The sequence below is a fragment of the Rhinolophus sinicus genome, chromosome 5, assembly GCF_057876585.1.
Source record: "Rhinolophus sinicus isolate RSI-liver-muscle chromosome 5, RSI-T2T, whole genome shotgun sequence".
Classification (NCBI taxonomy): Eukaryota; Metazoa; Chordata; class Mammalia; order Chiroptera; family Rhinolophidae; genus Rhinolophus; species Rhinolophus sinicus.
The window spans coordinates 24421420-24437518 of NC_142505.1; the positions used below are offsets into that span (position 1 = coordinate 24421420).

Here is a 16099-nt window from a genome sequence, read left to right on the forward strand (position 1 = left end):
AATAGTTCAATCTCAGAAGGTACCAACTAAAACATAAAACCACAATCATTTTATAAGCTGAATATTGAGACTACTGTATAACATTAAGTCAGTAACACTACTAACCCAACCAAAAGTAGAAACTGTAATTCATGTTAAACAGCTCTACTAGAAAATGTCTTCAGAAAATAGAGCAGTCTTCACTTTTAAAAGTCAACACAAGGTACATTCTCTTGTAAAAGAAAGATGCCGTGTGTTTTCTCAAAATGTAAGTATGTTGAAGTTTGTCACCTCACCACCAACCACCCAATAACCACCCAGGTTTGGTACTTCACCTGATCACAGGTAATGTTTAAAGGTTTCACCTTGAAGAGATAATTAGGAGTGTTTTGCTTCTACCATGTTTCCCCGAAAATAAGACCTAACCAGAAAATAAGCCCTAGCATGATTTTTCAGGATGACATCCCCTGAACATAAACCCTAATGTGTCTTTTGGAGCAAAAATTAATACAAGACCCGGTCTTATTTTCGGGGAAACACGGTACATGTTCAGCAGCACAAATCTCTCAAACCTGAACTCAGTTAAAATGGTATGAAATTAAAGTGTACTTTTCCTATTTTTAAAAAGTAATTAATCCCATAAAAACCTTCAAGTTATTTACAATTTTTAAATTTGATTGCCCTTATTTGCAAGAAAGTCATTGAGTGTTTTGATAAATATTATCAGTTCTAAACCATGCTATGAAAACTTTATAATTATCAGCTAAAGCTGCCTGAACTCACAAGACAAATGGAAGAGACACAATACCAAACAGGCAGTAACTACAGATCTAGCACGGGGAATGCCCATGGATTCAACACAACCAACCAAGGGAAGCTCCAGGCTTCTACCTAAATGATTCCACTAAAATAAAAAAGGAAAATATCACAGCCCTAAGCCTTACTCACTTCTCCCCTTTCTCCAAAGTCTGAAAAGCTTCTTAACAGCCAGGAAAGAAATTCTCAAGAATGAGTGGTTCAGTTACAAACTGTAAAGAATTTCAAATTCAAAATCAATTTCCTTACAAAACAGGACAAAATTTTACCAAAGAATGCTCCACACCTGACCAACATTAAGAACATATGTAATAACCAAAATGGCAATATTAAAGTTTCCACTTAATCCATTAACCGTAGTTTGGAAAGTTCAGTGTTAATAAGTTTCATAGTTTAGAAAGTTCAGTGTCACTTTGCTTTTCAACCTGAATATTTCACAAGTTCGTTTTATATTCTGAGCATGGCCACTGAATATTTTCTTGTCGGCAACTTCTTCTACCCCTACCTACTATATGTTTAGCACACTTCTGAAATCTCACATCTCATTCCAATGTCAATCCTGAGAACTGAGAATTAAGTTAAATGTTATTCTTAATTTTAATGGGAGTAGAAGAACCAAACAATTACTTTCCCTTAAATTATTGGCTGTTATAACATAACAACTCCTTCCTCACTTCACTGTTGACTTAGTAAAGTCATTTTCCACCCTGAATCAATAGTAGCAAAATGGCTATTCTAAATAAAATCAAGTACTCAACAACAATCCTTTGAAAACTGGTATCACACTGTTTTGAAAGTGAAACACACATATGTACTGTATACAATCCAAGTAAAGCAATTTAGAGGAAAACACCCCAACGGAAGAGTTTAAATCTATAAAACTTAAAACCTTTTTATCAAAGCCACAAATTATTTCCTAAATTGGTCTGCCAAAAGCCCAACACTAAACTTATACATTATGGAAAAAGTTCAAGGATCCAGTGTTTAACTCTATGTTCTCCTAGTAAAGAGTGTGAATAACATTATATAGCAAAACAATTTCCTAAGCCGAAATGTACCTGAGCATCTAAAAGGTTTTACATCATCCTTAATGACATATGAATGATCCAGAATTAGGCAAACGTACATCTTTAAATTCACTTGACAGGTTTTCATATATGTAAAAGTGCCCACTCCAAATAAATCTATTACCTCTCTTCAACATTTAACTGAGATTGTCAGAGGCTCATGAAAACATTCCACTCAGGTTAATAAATTTCAGCTGTTACTTGATGTTAGCACCAAGCAAGCATTAACTAAAGAATAAAAGCAAGTTTATAAGGAAAAAACCATAGAAGAATTTTAAAAAGAAACAAATCTGAAAAGAAGCTCACCTGCAGTTAGGTGGAGGGTCTAAAGTGATATCTGCCAGTTCCTTCTGAATCCTGGAGTCAGGGAAGTAAGAGAGAAAACACAAGAAACATTTAGGTGCTGGTAGCCTCCCATCTGTAATGCATAGGTCTGCCAGATAAACCTAACCTCCTGCCATGATAACTGGATTCTACTATGGGAGGAGGAAACTAACACCAAAAACTTCAGGTGTGTCATTTAGGAAAAGACTTTTTTCCCACAGACAGCGTGTTGGTGGGCTGGGGTCTCCTGTTATCATCTACAACATTTGGGTTCGAATCTGGCCTCGCACACTAAGGCAGTTCTATTTCTTGATGTTTTCCACTTAGGAAACAATTTAAAGCTTCTCACTTGCAGACTAGTTTTCTGAATTGTACTAGATTGTGTCAGGGTACATTCATCCTTCCCTGCACCTCCCGTCCCTGGACAGAGAAATCAGAGCCATCGCGTGGGTGGGAAGGACGCGCCCCACAAACTCCGCCCCCCCCCCCCCCCGCCCTTCGGGGCCCGCCTGGGTCACCCCTCGCACCTGGGACGTCCTCACGCCCACCCCCGGCAGGGCGCCCCCCTAGCCGCCCCAGGTTCTGGGTGACGATGCCAACATGGCCGCTCCCTGCGAGGCCCCTCGGGCCCTAAATGACCTGCCCGCTGTCGCCGGGTGCCGGGGCGGCACAGGCCGCAGGGTGGACCCCTCCAGTTTGCCGCCCGGGCTCCCCACCCCCACCTGCCCGCGCCCGACGGCTCGGGTCGTGCATACCGACCGCGGGGGTGAAGTTGAGGGCCAGGGGTGGGGAGAGCCGCGCCGGGGCCCCGGGCGACTGCCCCGGACGACTCCACCGCGCCCCGGAACCTCCAGCCCCGACGCCGCGCGCGGGGCTCTGGCACGAACACCCCCGTCCGCCCTGCAGGGAGGCCGGCCTCCAGTAGCCAGCCCGCGGCCCGCACAGGTGTACCCGGCCCCGGCCTGCGTCCCGTACGCTCGCTCGGACTCTTGGCCCTCCTTTCCGGACCTGCTTTTGCCGGACATCCTCTAACTTCCTTTGGGTCTGCCCTCTCCTCCTCCATCCCACTCTGAACACAGCACCCGGGACTCCCCAGTTCTCCATCTCGACACCAACCCACGACTCACAAAGAGCTCCATCTCCCACTCCTAAGCCGACGCCACCAGGCCGTTCACACCAAGCCCTGGCCTTTGTCTTCTACTTACCTAAGCGCTTAGAGCATCAATTAATCAATTAAGACAAAGTTTGAGGCCTTTACGCCTCTTCCACCTTCGAAACAGTGCCTTCTATTTCTACCTTTCCAGCTCCTCTCAAATAAAGCCCTAAAGGGCTATGTTTTAACTTCATCTCGCGGAGGCAGCACAGTAAAAAAACCAAAACCAAAAACAAAAAATTCCCCCCTCCTCCCCAAGGCGATCTTAATCACTATGGATACTTTTCTCTTTCCAAAGGTTTTCTGAGGGTAGAAAGATAAGCTGGCTGGATGCGAAGGGAAATAGATTTTAGAAGGCACTGTTTTTTCCAGGTGTAGGTAAAGAGAATTTAAGCATGGTGATTGGGGAAGTTTTTTAAACCTTCCTATTGGAGAACATTTTCTGTCCCCTACAAATCTGGTCAACTTTAGAAAGGGGTTTGCTCACAATCTCTACGGAGGTCTACTCATCTGTGTCCTGCTAAATTCTACTGCTACCAATAAGCATTTCAGCTTTGAGATACTCAGATCCCTGCTGTTTGATTCATTATCGTATGTTAGACTAAAAAAGTTTGGAACCCTGGTTTCCTGATTCTTTACCTGCATATACAGAGGGTGCCAAAAACATGTATACACATTCCAAGAAAGGAAAACTATTATAATTATAATACTCAATATATACCAATAAAAGATGAATACAAGTCATGTTTGACTTCTGCTATTACAAGAGGTGCCCAAAGTGGTTACCATCAGCATCCAGACACTTCTGATTATGGCAAACTACTGTCTGAGCAACATTGACCAAAGTATACTTTTTTTTTGTGCACCCCCCCCCCACGTATATTAGAATAATTGCATGTTAAGACCTATGTACATAGGCAAAAATATCTTCCCCAAGGATACTGTATAAAAATAGACAGTGACTTCACTTCTTGCCAACCCAACCTCTACTACAAACTGGTCGCGAAAAGGTAGTTGCTTCTTTAATACCTAAAAAGTGTTGATACCAGACAGCTTTATGCACTTCATCTCTATAACAAACATTTGCACCATTTCCAGAATACTGGCAAAAGATTTATAAGAGTAACTCATACATATGTTCCACAGAGTAATTCTTGTCCAGATCACTCTCAATGGGGGCTTTCCTCTACCTGTGGACTAGAAACCACTTTCCAATATGCAGTTTATTAATGGAATCTGTCTGCCAATCTGTCTTTTTAATGCTATCTCCTGGTATATAGGTTCCTTCCAATTGTACGGACAACACCTGCCTTCCAAATCAATATATTTCAGAGTCGCTTCTATAGTACCCCACTAACATCAATTTCCCCTTATTCTGGCCTGGATACACTGTCCCTCTCCGTTTTTTACCTTTACTATTATTAACCTTAGCTCTGCTTTAACAGTAACAGCCACTGTTTCAGCTAGATATCCAAGGAACTAAAACTGATGTTAACTTCATAGGTAAAATTACTGTTTGTAGCTTTCTACCTTTCATTATTTTACACCTACCATCTTTCCCAGGCATTTCCAAATAAGTTTTTAATTTCCTTGGCATAAACAGATAAATTTTGTCTAGTGACAAATCTCCCTCTGTAATTTGCTGACACAAAGCAGATTATTTTCTGTCTGAAACATGTGCCTTTACCCCCAAATATATACACCAGGAATATCCAGCAAAATATAAAAACACTAATGACCTAAAGCAAATATCCTGCCTTAGTCAGGTCAGGCCAAAAGCTGCCCCCGTGTGGAGCAAGGAGCCCAGACCTTGGAAGGGAGGTGTGTGTATGGGGGCGGAGGGGAGCAGATTAAGAAAGATCCCATCCAAAGTGGGCAGGGTAGATGCCAGATTCTGGGAGAACCAGCACTCAGCTAATCAATAAGTGCGGGTTAGGACTCCTGGGAAGCTGAGATGCAATCAAACCAACCCTCTGAAAATGAGAACAATCTTGCCAAGGCATCTTGCCACTTAATAGTCTAGACTTCTACACTATTTAAAATAAGCTCAAGTCACTCCTTCATCTGCCCATGGCTAAGTCACCAAAGCACTTTATCAACTTTTCAGTTTTCATATCAGGGAAAATGACAGAACAAACTTTCAAATTCCAAGTTCCAGGTTCACTACTCAGTGGAAAGATCTAAAGCCTCATGTTCCATTTTACTTTACATTCTTTTAAAGAAAGATATCCCTATCTAACCCATCATTTGGATTCCTCACTATCTTTCTGGTTTGCCAGGTTAAAGTTTAAGGACTCTCCTCCTGAGAGCAGACGAATTGATGAAGGATATGGGGGTTCCCAGGAATCTGCTGTAGATTAAAGATCATGGGGATCAGACGATATTACTGAAGGATGATGGAGGTGAAAAGTAGCTTCTTCCACAGACAAGAGAAAAAGAGTAAAAACAAGTGCCACCACTTCAACTTCAAACAAAAATTTACAGCACAAGAGGAAATAGCATGAAAAAATTTTAAGTCTCCCTGAAATTTGGTAAATTGAATTTCTTAAACAGAAGAGAATTATCATTTTACATCAAGTATTGATTCATTTGCCTCAACTCTCCAAATCAGAAAAATCTATTTAAACTCCATCCGAAAACTTCTGTCTCTACCTATTAAATTTTTTACCTTGCTAACATGAGTTATTATTCCTTATGCAATTTGTGGAAGAAAGCTCTATTCAAAAAATATCATATGTGCAACAGGTGAGGAGGACGTTAAGATGGTAACAGAATTCGTTTCCATCGAGTTGCCTGGGCAGTTATTAGTAATTAAATGCGATGACAGCCTTGGGGAGGGTCACAGATTAGTGATTAACAGGACAAATAATTTGAAATCAGATTGGGGGGATAAGTAATACAAGTAATGAGGAGTCTTACAAACTTCGACAAGAAGAGAAGCAAGCCACAACAGCTGCAGGTGGACAATGATTAAAAGAAAAAAAAAGAAGCAATAGAAAAAAAAAATAATTAGGGTTTCCAAGGCCCTTTCATTTTTAAGAACACAGATCATGAGGAGCATTTAAGCTACCCTCTTCATTGGAAGGCAGACCAAATGCAGCAAGAGGCAGTTCGGGAAATAGGAAGCCTGCGGGGAGACGGGGGGTAGGAAGTACGGTACCTCTTGGCGCTGGTGGAGAGGAGTTTGGAGTTTTTGCTCATGCTGACTTTACTCTCCTTCTTCTTGGGGGTGTTTGTTTCTTTCTCGGTTTGCTGGTTGGAGGACGAAGATGAGGAGGAGCTGGTGCTGGCCCTCGAATCGTCATCCGACATAGCGAACCCCCCACCCCACCCCGCAAACAGCCCCTGCAGGGTGAGGGAAACAAAACAAACACAACCCTGCAGCCAGTGTAAATAAGGAACTCGGGTGCTGTCAGGAGGGCTTGGGTCAGGGGTGCACCCGGTCGCCCAAAGCCCTCCACTCGCTTTTCAAAGTCTTCAGGCCCATTAAATCTTGTGCAAATTGGACGCGGCTTGTTTGTTTATTTTTGGCCCCAAGTGGGGGGATGCGATGGGAAAACCGTCAAAAGCAAAGCAAGCGGCCCCTCCCTCGCCCCCCAGGGGCTCCCCTCGGGGCTGGGAGAGGAGAAGCCTGGCAGGCTGAGAAGGGCAGGGCGGGGGCGCGGGAGCCTCCGCGGGGCAAGGAGGGAAGGTCCCGGAGGTCGGCCGGCTTCGGGGGGAGTTTTTGTCTGTTTTCCGGGGGTCACGGGGGACGGGTGGCCAGGGCGAAAATGCGGGGACCGGGAGCAGAGTTTGGCGAGGACGGGAAGAGAGGAGAGGCGAAGAGGAGTAACAGAGGAAGCCGAAACGGGGGTACGGAGGCGGGGAGAGGGTGCCCGTGTGGGGGAAGGGAAAGGCCGGCGGGGGGGGGGGCAGGGGCGACCAGGCCTGAGGTCCCCCAGCGCCGCGCCCCGACGCCCCTCCCCGCGGGCCTGCCCCTCCGCCGCCGGACTCCCGGCTGCGCGGCCGCGGCGGGGGTCCTGAGCACACGCCCGATGGCCACCCCTGGTGGGGGTGGGGGTGTGCGGGGGGGATCGGCCTCCTCATTGAAGAAATAACAATGAGCCAGTCAGCCCCTAAGGGGTAAATCCCCGTGGGCCCCCACCCCAGGGGCAAACGGGGCTCCCCCAACTCCCCCTCCCCCGCTCCCGGCCCCCTAGGCGGCCAGTGGGGGGCTCCCGGGGCAGCGCTGACAGTTCGAGGCACGATGCCAGCCCCCGGCCCCCGAAGCGGGCGGCCCTCGTACCCCACGCGGCCTGGGGTCTCCGCCCATCCCCCGCGGGCGGGCCCCGGACCCCTGTGGCTCCCGGGTTCCTCTCAGCACTCCCCAGCCCGGTGCCGGGCGGCCCGGGCGGCGCGGGTCCGGGGAGGCGGCGAGGGGTGTCCCCGAGGCCCGGCGACGCGGCCGGGGGGCGGCGGGCAGCGGGGGGGATCCCCGTACCTCTCTTTGTGTCTGGCTGCTCCGTGCCGCCGCGGCGGCTGCTGCTGCGGCTGCGGCTGGGCCTGGCCACTCGTGTCTCTCTCTCGCTGGGAGAGAAGCGGAAGTGCAGCAACAGCAACTATTAAACAGGCAATGGCTTCCCCCAGCCGCACACGCTCGCACACACACTCCTCCTCCTCCTCCTCCCCCCTCTCCCTCACCCCTCCCCCACTCAGCCCGGTCCCACCCACCAGTGCTCCCCTCCCCCTGCACACCTCTGGGGGGAGGGGGGCGCGAGGAGGACACTGGGGACCCGGGGAAACCTTGCCCCCTCCCCACCCACTCCTCCACCCAGCGCCTTCTCGGGACGGCAGGAAAGGGGGCGAGGGGTGTGAATTTTCTCTCAAGTGGTTAGGGGACCTAGATCCTGGGCTGGAGAGGGGAAGCCGTTCCGAGATGGGGGCGCTGGGAGCGATTGGAACTGTACGGAATGGAGGGGTCACGAGAGGAAGTTCTTCCCAATAAGGGCTTTTGGAAAGGGGCTGGGGGCAAATTGGTGAAAAAGATGGTAACGTCTTGGCAAGTAGTTTGGACTAGAGAATGCAGCGGGAACTCCTCCTAAAAAGTGATCAGTTGAAGGAGAAAAAAGAAATCCAAATCCCACAGCAAGGTTTTCCTTTGGGCTTCTCCTGGCAATTTACCTGCTCCTAGGTGCAGAGGTCGGTTGGTTTAGGCACGCCTAGGAGAAAACCCCAAACTGGAGTTTTCTGCTCAGGCACGTGCAATTTTACAATTTTAGATTCTTCCAGTCACTTTCTATAGAAAGTGGTGTTTTATAAATGTGATAGAAAGGGTTTCATTGCAGGTAAAACCAATGTGTAACAGGTTTACAAATGTGAGAAATCACTGGAAATAGACCCCATACGACTGAATTAGACTGGATTTAGAATTTTGGGTGTCAGAGTTTAGACTGAAATTTTGATGTTTAGAAAGTGTATTAAAAGTTTTTGAGATTCCTGTACATTCTTCAGCTACGATATAAATGCTATTCAAATAATCACTTTTAAAATAATCACTCAGTAATTCTGAATTGTTCCTTATTTAGTATTTTTTTTACCAAGATTAATTTTTTTAACATTAAGCCATCCAAAAAAAAAAAAAAAGATTAAGCCATCAAATAACAATTTAGTTTCTCACTTATTTGTCATTTCAGTTGAAGGAAACTGAAGAGATACCTGCAATGTCATACATACAAGTTCTGGTACATGAAGGAGACCGCCCAGTCAGATTTCAACGGGCCACTCTAAATTATCTCATTCGAATTGCCATCCTTTTCCATGGCAACAGTGGCTTCAGTTACCACAGGACAACACAAGATATAAAGCTCATGGCATAGCCACTAACCAAGAGAAAAGCATTCTTACCACCCCCCTAAACCTCTTCTAGCTCTCAACATGAAACTCCCAACTTTATCAAGTCTCATAAAATAATTGTACACGCTGCTTGCTCAATACTTACCAGGAAACTTGTATACCAGGAATTGTCATAGAATCAAGGAGTCCAATAGCTAGAAAAATCCTATACCGGTAGGTCGTCATTTCAGCCTCCAGCTTCCTACCTGCAGACAGAGCTACCCTTCAGTCACTCAGAAACATAGAAATTGTGAAAAGATCCCTAGATACAGTGTTTGGTTTTAGGAGTCCTGGTAGAGCATATAAAAATAATGACATTCCCTACTGTATGTTATTTGAAAACAAAACCGAACCGCCTTAAAACAAGGGTGTATACTTTTTGTACTTCTGATAAAAAAGATAAATTCAAGAGAAAATGATAAGTATGAAATAAACTCAGTTGGGATGAAGAAAAAAATCTAAAGACACTGATTAAAACTGAGGCTTCCTCTTCTCACGAAAATTTAGGTTTCTGATACTTTAAAATATGTGTCTACACTATGAGTACAACCAGTAAAAACTCATGCATGTATAAACATGACAACTGGCAGAGAACACAGGAAAATAAAGTTTGATTAGCTGATGTGACTAGGATGGGGGGGAGAGGGTAAATGGTTTATTTTGGTTTACCTAAATTGTATACATGGATACCAACTATAATATTTTTTAAAAAACTGAATATGGTATTTTGTGTTTTGTTGTTGATGCTTGGACTAGACTGGTCCCTGGGGAAATAAATCATGTAATGGAAGGGCCCCTCCTCTATAGGGAAGTGCTTTCCCAGCCACCAGTCTGGCAGGACACTAGCCCTCTTTTGTATACTAGTCTTTCTTATCTCTCACCCTCGTTAGTGCTTTATGGTTTGGGAATGAGCTATTGAGGGGGAATAAAAAACCTTAAAATGTTTAGAAAAGGATCCACTATTGTCAAAAGACTAATCTTTATGTTAGATTATTTTAAATACACAGTTGTCTCCGTCATTAAAAAGTAAAAATTCATTTGCAACCTTCTAGCTCTTCTATTTATGAACTGCAAGGCCTAAGGAGCTAAATTGACCTCTCTGAGTTTCAGTTTCCTCATCTATAAAGGGCAAGAATACCTGTGCTGTACTGACTGGCAGAGTTGTTAGAGGTTCAAATGTGTATCTAGAATGAATATGGTTTATTAACTGTTATGCAAAGTAAATTATGAATAATCCCACTCTGATCCTAATTCTCAGGAATTTTGTTAGGACACGGGGTCTTCATGACTTAGAATGAATGACAAGTATAAGAAACCTCCTAGGAGAAAGACAGAATCAAGGAATCGTAGGATTTTATTTACTCAAAGGGGCCTAAGATATCTGAGTTCAAACTCTTCATGTTACAGATGAAGAAATTAAGGCAAAGAAAACCAATATGTCTTGTCCTAGGTCATGCAGTAAATCAGTGGCAAAATTGTGGCTATGACTCATGCTGCCCACAGATGATTTTGTCAATTCTGGCAATATTGAGGTGGGTAGGATGGGTGGCGTGGAGCCTCAATTACCTTAAAAAAAAGATAGATATAAAAATACTCTTACATTTTTCTAAAACATTAACAAACAAGATAGTTGGGAAAGTGGAAAAATTGAAGCAAGTTAAAGGAATCACTGATTTTATACCATTTACTTGAACCAATTAATGACCCTTATTGAAGTTCCTACTCTCCATTCTGAGAATAATCATCATGCATTTATTTCATATTTAAGGATATATTTTAAATATACATTCCCATGTTGTGTTCTCCTAAAGAAATCAAAGGGTAGGACACGAAAATATCCCTCTGTCTCTCCCCCAACTCTGTGGTAGTCTATCCATGAGGGAGCAAATGCATACAGATACATGGGATACTTTGATAGGCTTGCTCAATTTACATTTAAAAGATGCATCCGGTCACAGAAGCCCAAGTGGTGCAACACTGTGATAACCGTGGGCTTTGAGAAAGTGGGCTTCCATTTTTACTAATACCTAGTGCTGATTCTCAGAATGATCCAACTCTCTTCTTCAAGCCTTTGGAGTATCAAGCACTTATAAGTAGAAGCACTTGAAGATCAAGATGCTGACTGATCTCTGGGAGGTGAAATGATACAGTTGATCCGAAAGAAAGAGACCTGGTCTGGCGTTTGAGCTTGTTGCTTATACTGTATTTCAAATATTTCATAAAGGTGGCCATTTTCTTTGGCCAATTTCACACCTAAAGAATTGTCAGGCAAATTAACATTTGTTAATATGGTTTTTTTGTTTGTTTTATTTTTTAACTTTATGACTGCATAGAAAGGATTTCCTTTTTCTGTCAAAAGAAAAAAAACTCTTACATTTGGAATTTAAAAAGAATTTCTATAAAGTCTTTCTGAAAAGATGGACTCACTGTGGATTTCAGGCCACTTGTTTTATTTTATGATGCTACTTTGCCTGAAAAGTCCGTTCCTTATACTGAAAGATAAGGAAGGTTCCCAAACAAGGGTCAATTCCATGAAGCCTAATGAGGTCTGGGGCTTTTATCTTCGATTCAGGTCATTTTTCCATAGGCTTTAAAAAAAAGAAAAACACTGATAACTTTGAAGGACCCTAAGCATTGTCAGACTTTATTGGTCCTGAGTGTTGCTATCACAGGAAGCTAGGACAGAGCTAAATTATTTTTTCTACCACATGGAGGCATTGAACAACCATGTGATTTTCAAAATTTACCAAGACTAGATAAAAGTCTAATGCTTTCTCAGGCATGGGCAAAAAACTTTGTTTGACGACGACAAATGGATAATGCTTCGTATGAAAACGTGCTTCTCAATTTATAATTTAGCATCTCCTCCATTCTCTAAACAAACTAGCCTTCTTCGACCACTTATACACTGATAACACATGGACAGACTATATTGGAATACACTGGATTGCAATGTGAGCAGTTTGGTTTATTAGTCTCTGAAACCTTCTTTGAACTTCATACTTTTTCAGTTTACTGAAATTTGGAGGAATGAAATAGTAGGGAAAAATTGCTTTAATTCCAAACTCTTAATTATCAATGACGAGAATCTTTTTTTTTTTTAAACATCAACTTCCCCACAGGTCCATGGTATGGCAAATCTATAGTCAAGGATCCAGTTTTGAATCCAAAATTTATCTCAACAATTGCAAACCCCAGAAGCAATTGGCAGCAAAGATACCAATCTTGACTTTGGAGCCTACAAGATGAGTTCTCTCTTCGCAGCAGACTGTACTTACGTCTTAGCCCCAAATCAATTAACCAGCAAATATTTATTAATTGCCCTGTGTGTGCTAAACACAATGCTAGGTGCGATGGCAGGTGTAAAGAAGTCTAAGAGATACTCTCTGGCCTCTAGCAAGGGCTAGGAGGACAAGCAGGACTTGGGAGGATGGAGAGGCATTCCCAGGTATCAAAACGACATTTAAAAAGATATGGGGAAAAAACTACGTATAGTGACAGGTGAGTACTAGACTAATCGGAAGGATCACATCATAAATTATATAAATGTCTAGCCACTACTCTATACACTTGACACTAACATAAAATAATATTGAATGTCAGCTATACTGAGACATAATAAAAAATTTTTAAAAAGAAAATTTGGGGTAGTTTTTAAATTCACTTTTAAAAAGAAAAATAAAATAAAGTTTAAAAAGATATAGGGAAACATCACACTCAAAATATTTTGCTACTAAAATATAAATCTATATAAATTATAAAACATTTTATATTCAAAACTAAAAGAAAGAAACTGGCCTTTATTCTTCAAAAAATGTCACTGGCATGAAAGACAAAGAAAAACAGATTCCAGATTAGAGGAGACTAAAGAAGCATGAGGACTAAAGGTAATAATATATGATCCTGGACCAGATCCTCTACTGGATGGAGAAGAAAATCATAAAGAATATAATTAGGTCAACTGAAAATACTGGAGTATGGAAGTTAGGTTAGATAGAAATATTATATCAATGCTAAATTTCTTAAAGTTGATTAACTGTACTGAGGATATTCTTGTTTTTAGGAAATACACACTGAAACATTACAGCGTAAAGAGGCATGATGTCTGGAAATGGCTTAAATAGCTCAGAAAAATAAATGACAATATGTTGTGTGTGTGTGAGAGAGAGAGAGAGAGAGAGAGAGAGAGAGAGAGAGAGAGAGAGAGAGAGAGAGAAAGAGAGAGAGAATGAACTAATGTGCCAAAATTGGTGAAGAGTATATGGACATTCTCTGCATTATTCTTGTGACTTTCCTGTAAATTTGGAGGAAAAAAAGGTAGTTACCTCAGAAGAAATGAAATGGAATAAAGGAGAGATTGCTAACTGATTATATACCTCTGTGTTGTTTCGCTTCCTAAAATCAGTGTGCATTACTTTAGTATATACGTTTAAAAAATTCTAACTACTAAATCTTTAAAGAACAAAAATACATATAGAAGCAGAAAAACTCAGGAAGTATGATTGGGGAGACCATGAATAGATTAATTTGGTTGAAGGACTCAGAAAAGTGAGTGGATGGATAGAAATGGGGATCTAGAGTTTGCAAGGGGGCTTCCACATGAGCTAAGAAGCCTGGATTTCATTAGAGGATAAAAGGTACCAGGGAATGACATTAAAGGCATTTTGGCCTAAGGGGTATTTTAAGAAGATTAGTTTGATAGAAAAGCCAGAAAGGAGAGAAAGAAGTCAAGAAAACCATGAAGAAGCCATTGAAGAGTTTAGGTTTAGGGAAGCAGCTCCTAATTCCTAATTCTCCATGCTTATTTTAATTAATCACTGCTTAATGCTAAAGCTCTGGGAATTTAAGTCCCGTCATAGCAGAGAATATGTCTGCTTAGAATTAGTTTAGAACAATGCTTGGCACTTAGTAAGGACACAGTTTAAAAATTAATTAATGAAGGTAGGGAATGAAAACCATCCTTGTCTTTAATAGTCCTAGTTTGCTTTTCCCACCTCCTCTGATGTTCCATCATTCACGTATGCATGATGACACCATCAGGTGGTTGACAAGGGACGTGTGTGGTCTGTGTTGCTATTCCCAGGGAAGCATGAGTGACCCCAGGATGAGGCCTGAAGTGATGCCCAACCCCCCAGCGTGGAAAGGGATCCCAGACTTGACATCAGAATGCCGAATTGGGATAGCTCTAGAGATCATCAAAGGTACCCTGTTCTATTGACAGAAGTGGAAGCTGACGTCCAGAGAAGCAAGATGAATGTTCTGAGGTCAGGCCTCTTTAGCAGCAGAATTAAGACCTTTCCCTTGGAAGAATCAAAGTAGACCAAGGGGAGCTATGGAATCCATATCTTTACACCTCAAACACAGAGCAGCAGCCAGGGACTACAGAAGCCAGGGGTAACCTCCGTGAAGGCAAGCATGTTCCTATCCTGTCTACACAGCCCTGCTTTCCATGGGGCTGGACTCTGCCACAGTCTTTGCTATCCCCTCAGCAGGGGGCATTAGGCTGGGCACAGATTCACAGCGCGCACGTTCCTTGCTTCCCGAATTACATTTACTGAATTGAAAACAATCCTAAACCTCACAATGAGGTGGGGCAGATATTTGCCCAATGTGACTGTAAAGACAGAAGCAAAGAGTCCAATGTCCCCTTCTTCACTCCTGACTTTAGTCACCTTGAGAGGTCTTTTTAGAGCTCGGTGAAGTGGAAAAATAGGAAAATGAAGTAGAGAAACAGGTGGAGCACTCAGACTTTGTGGCTGAGGTCACACACATCATCATTGGGTCCCCACAGGCTGTGGGGGCTGAAAGTTGGGCAGTATTCTTGCCCCCTTTCCCACTGACTCTTTCTCCCTTTCTCCATCTTAGGGAGGAGCATAGTTCAGAACAATTAAGACAATGAACAGACCTGTTTCCATAGCTGCACTGCCTCTTACTATCAGTGACCTCTCAAGAGTTCGTCAACCTGCTGAATCTTTGTTGCTGCATAGGTAAAACTGGGATAATAAAATTCACTTCATAAAATTTTTGAAGGTTAAATGAGAAACGTCTGTAAAGTGCTTCGTCCGGTGCCTGGCATGGCCTAAGTGCCCAATAAATGGTAGCTATCATCAGTGGAACTTAACACGTTATCCTGGCCTAATGTAATTTTCAAGACTTAATTCAGCAACCTCAGACTTTCTTGGGCTATTCCAGAGTTAATGAACTGAAGAGTGCATGCAGCCAGACCTCACTTATATACTGTTTTGCATTGCTTGCTGTCGGGTGAGAAATTGTAAGCAAAGGGAGGAGAGGACCACTGCTCTATTCCAGCTCCAGGCCAGTGCCCAGCTCATGGCACTGAGTAACCCATCTGTTGATTGATTGTTACAGTGACAAGAGCCTCTGAAAGAGCATGAACAAACAGGTAAGTCAGAAAACACCTGGGTTTTGCCCAGAAATGTTCCTCTCTAAATGAGTGAGTCAGAAGGGCCCGAGTATGTGATGCTTCCACTTAAATTGTTTGGAAAACTGTCAGGTGAAGGATTGTTTCAGAGGGTTTGTGTCTCTTACATGGAATTAATTCTCTTTCTCTCTAAATGGAACGTTAGTCCAACCTCTTAAAAGTGTTAAATCAAGAGGTCCAAAAGGAAACTGGCAGTGGGCAAGTTAGGATTTTCAACGAAGTTTGAAACACAAGGATCTTCTCTGGGAAATTTGTCAATCACAATATGGGCAAGTGTGGAAAATGTTGGTGGAAATGTTTAGGTTCCTTAACATGATTAATTTCCCCCATAAGATTTGCACATTGGATTCCCAGAAGCAATAGAACTATTATAATCAGCACTTATTGTTTGAAAAAGTCATTTTCTGCAACATCTGCTCAGGTTCTTATGGCCAATCTAAGGGAGAG

The 16099-nt window shown here is 42.9% G+C and overlaps 1 protein-coding gene across 2 annotated transcripts in view; it reads right to left on the reverse strand.

Annotated features, from left to right (window-relative positions):
* The window catches only part of UBE2E1 (ubiquitin conjugating enzyme E2 E1), a 60614-nt gene extending 52628 nt beyond the window's left edge, over positions 1–7986 (reverse strand). Inside the window, exons 1-3 of one of the 2 annotated variants that reach the window (XM_074312781.2) lie at positions 7820–7986; positions 6500–6684; positions 2169–2219 (exon numbers count right to left, since the gene is read on the reverse strand). In XM_074312781.2, coding sequence (XP_074168882.1) covers positions 2169–2219; positions 6500–6651 — 203 coding nt within the window. In that variant the 5' untranslated portion in view covers positions 6652–6684; positions 7820–7986. The remainder of the gene's footprint in view (positions 1–2168; positions 2220–6499; positions 6685–7819) is intronic. The other variant, XM_074312782.2, reaches the window with a different exon arrangement.
* Positions 7987–16099: the final 8113 nt, after the last annotated feature.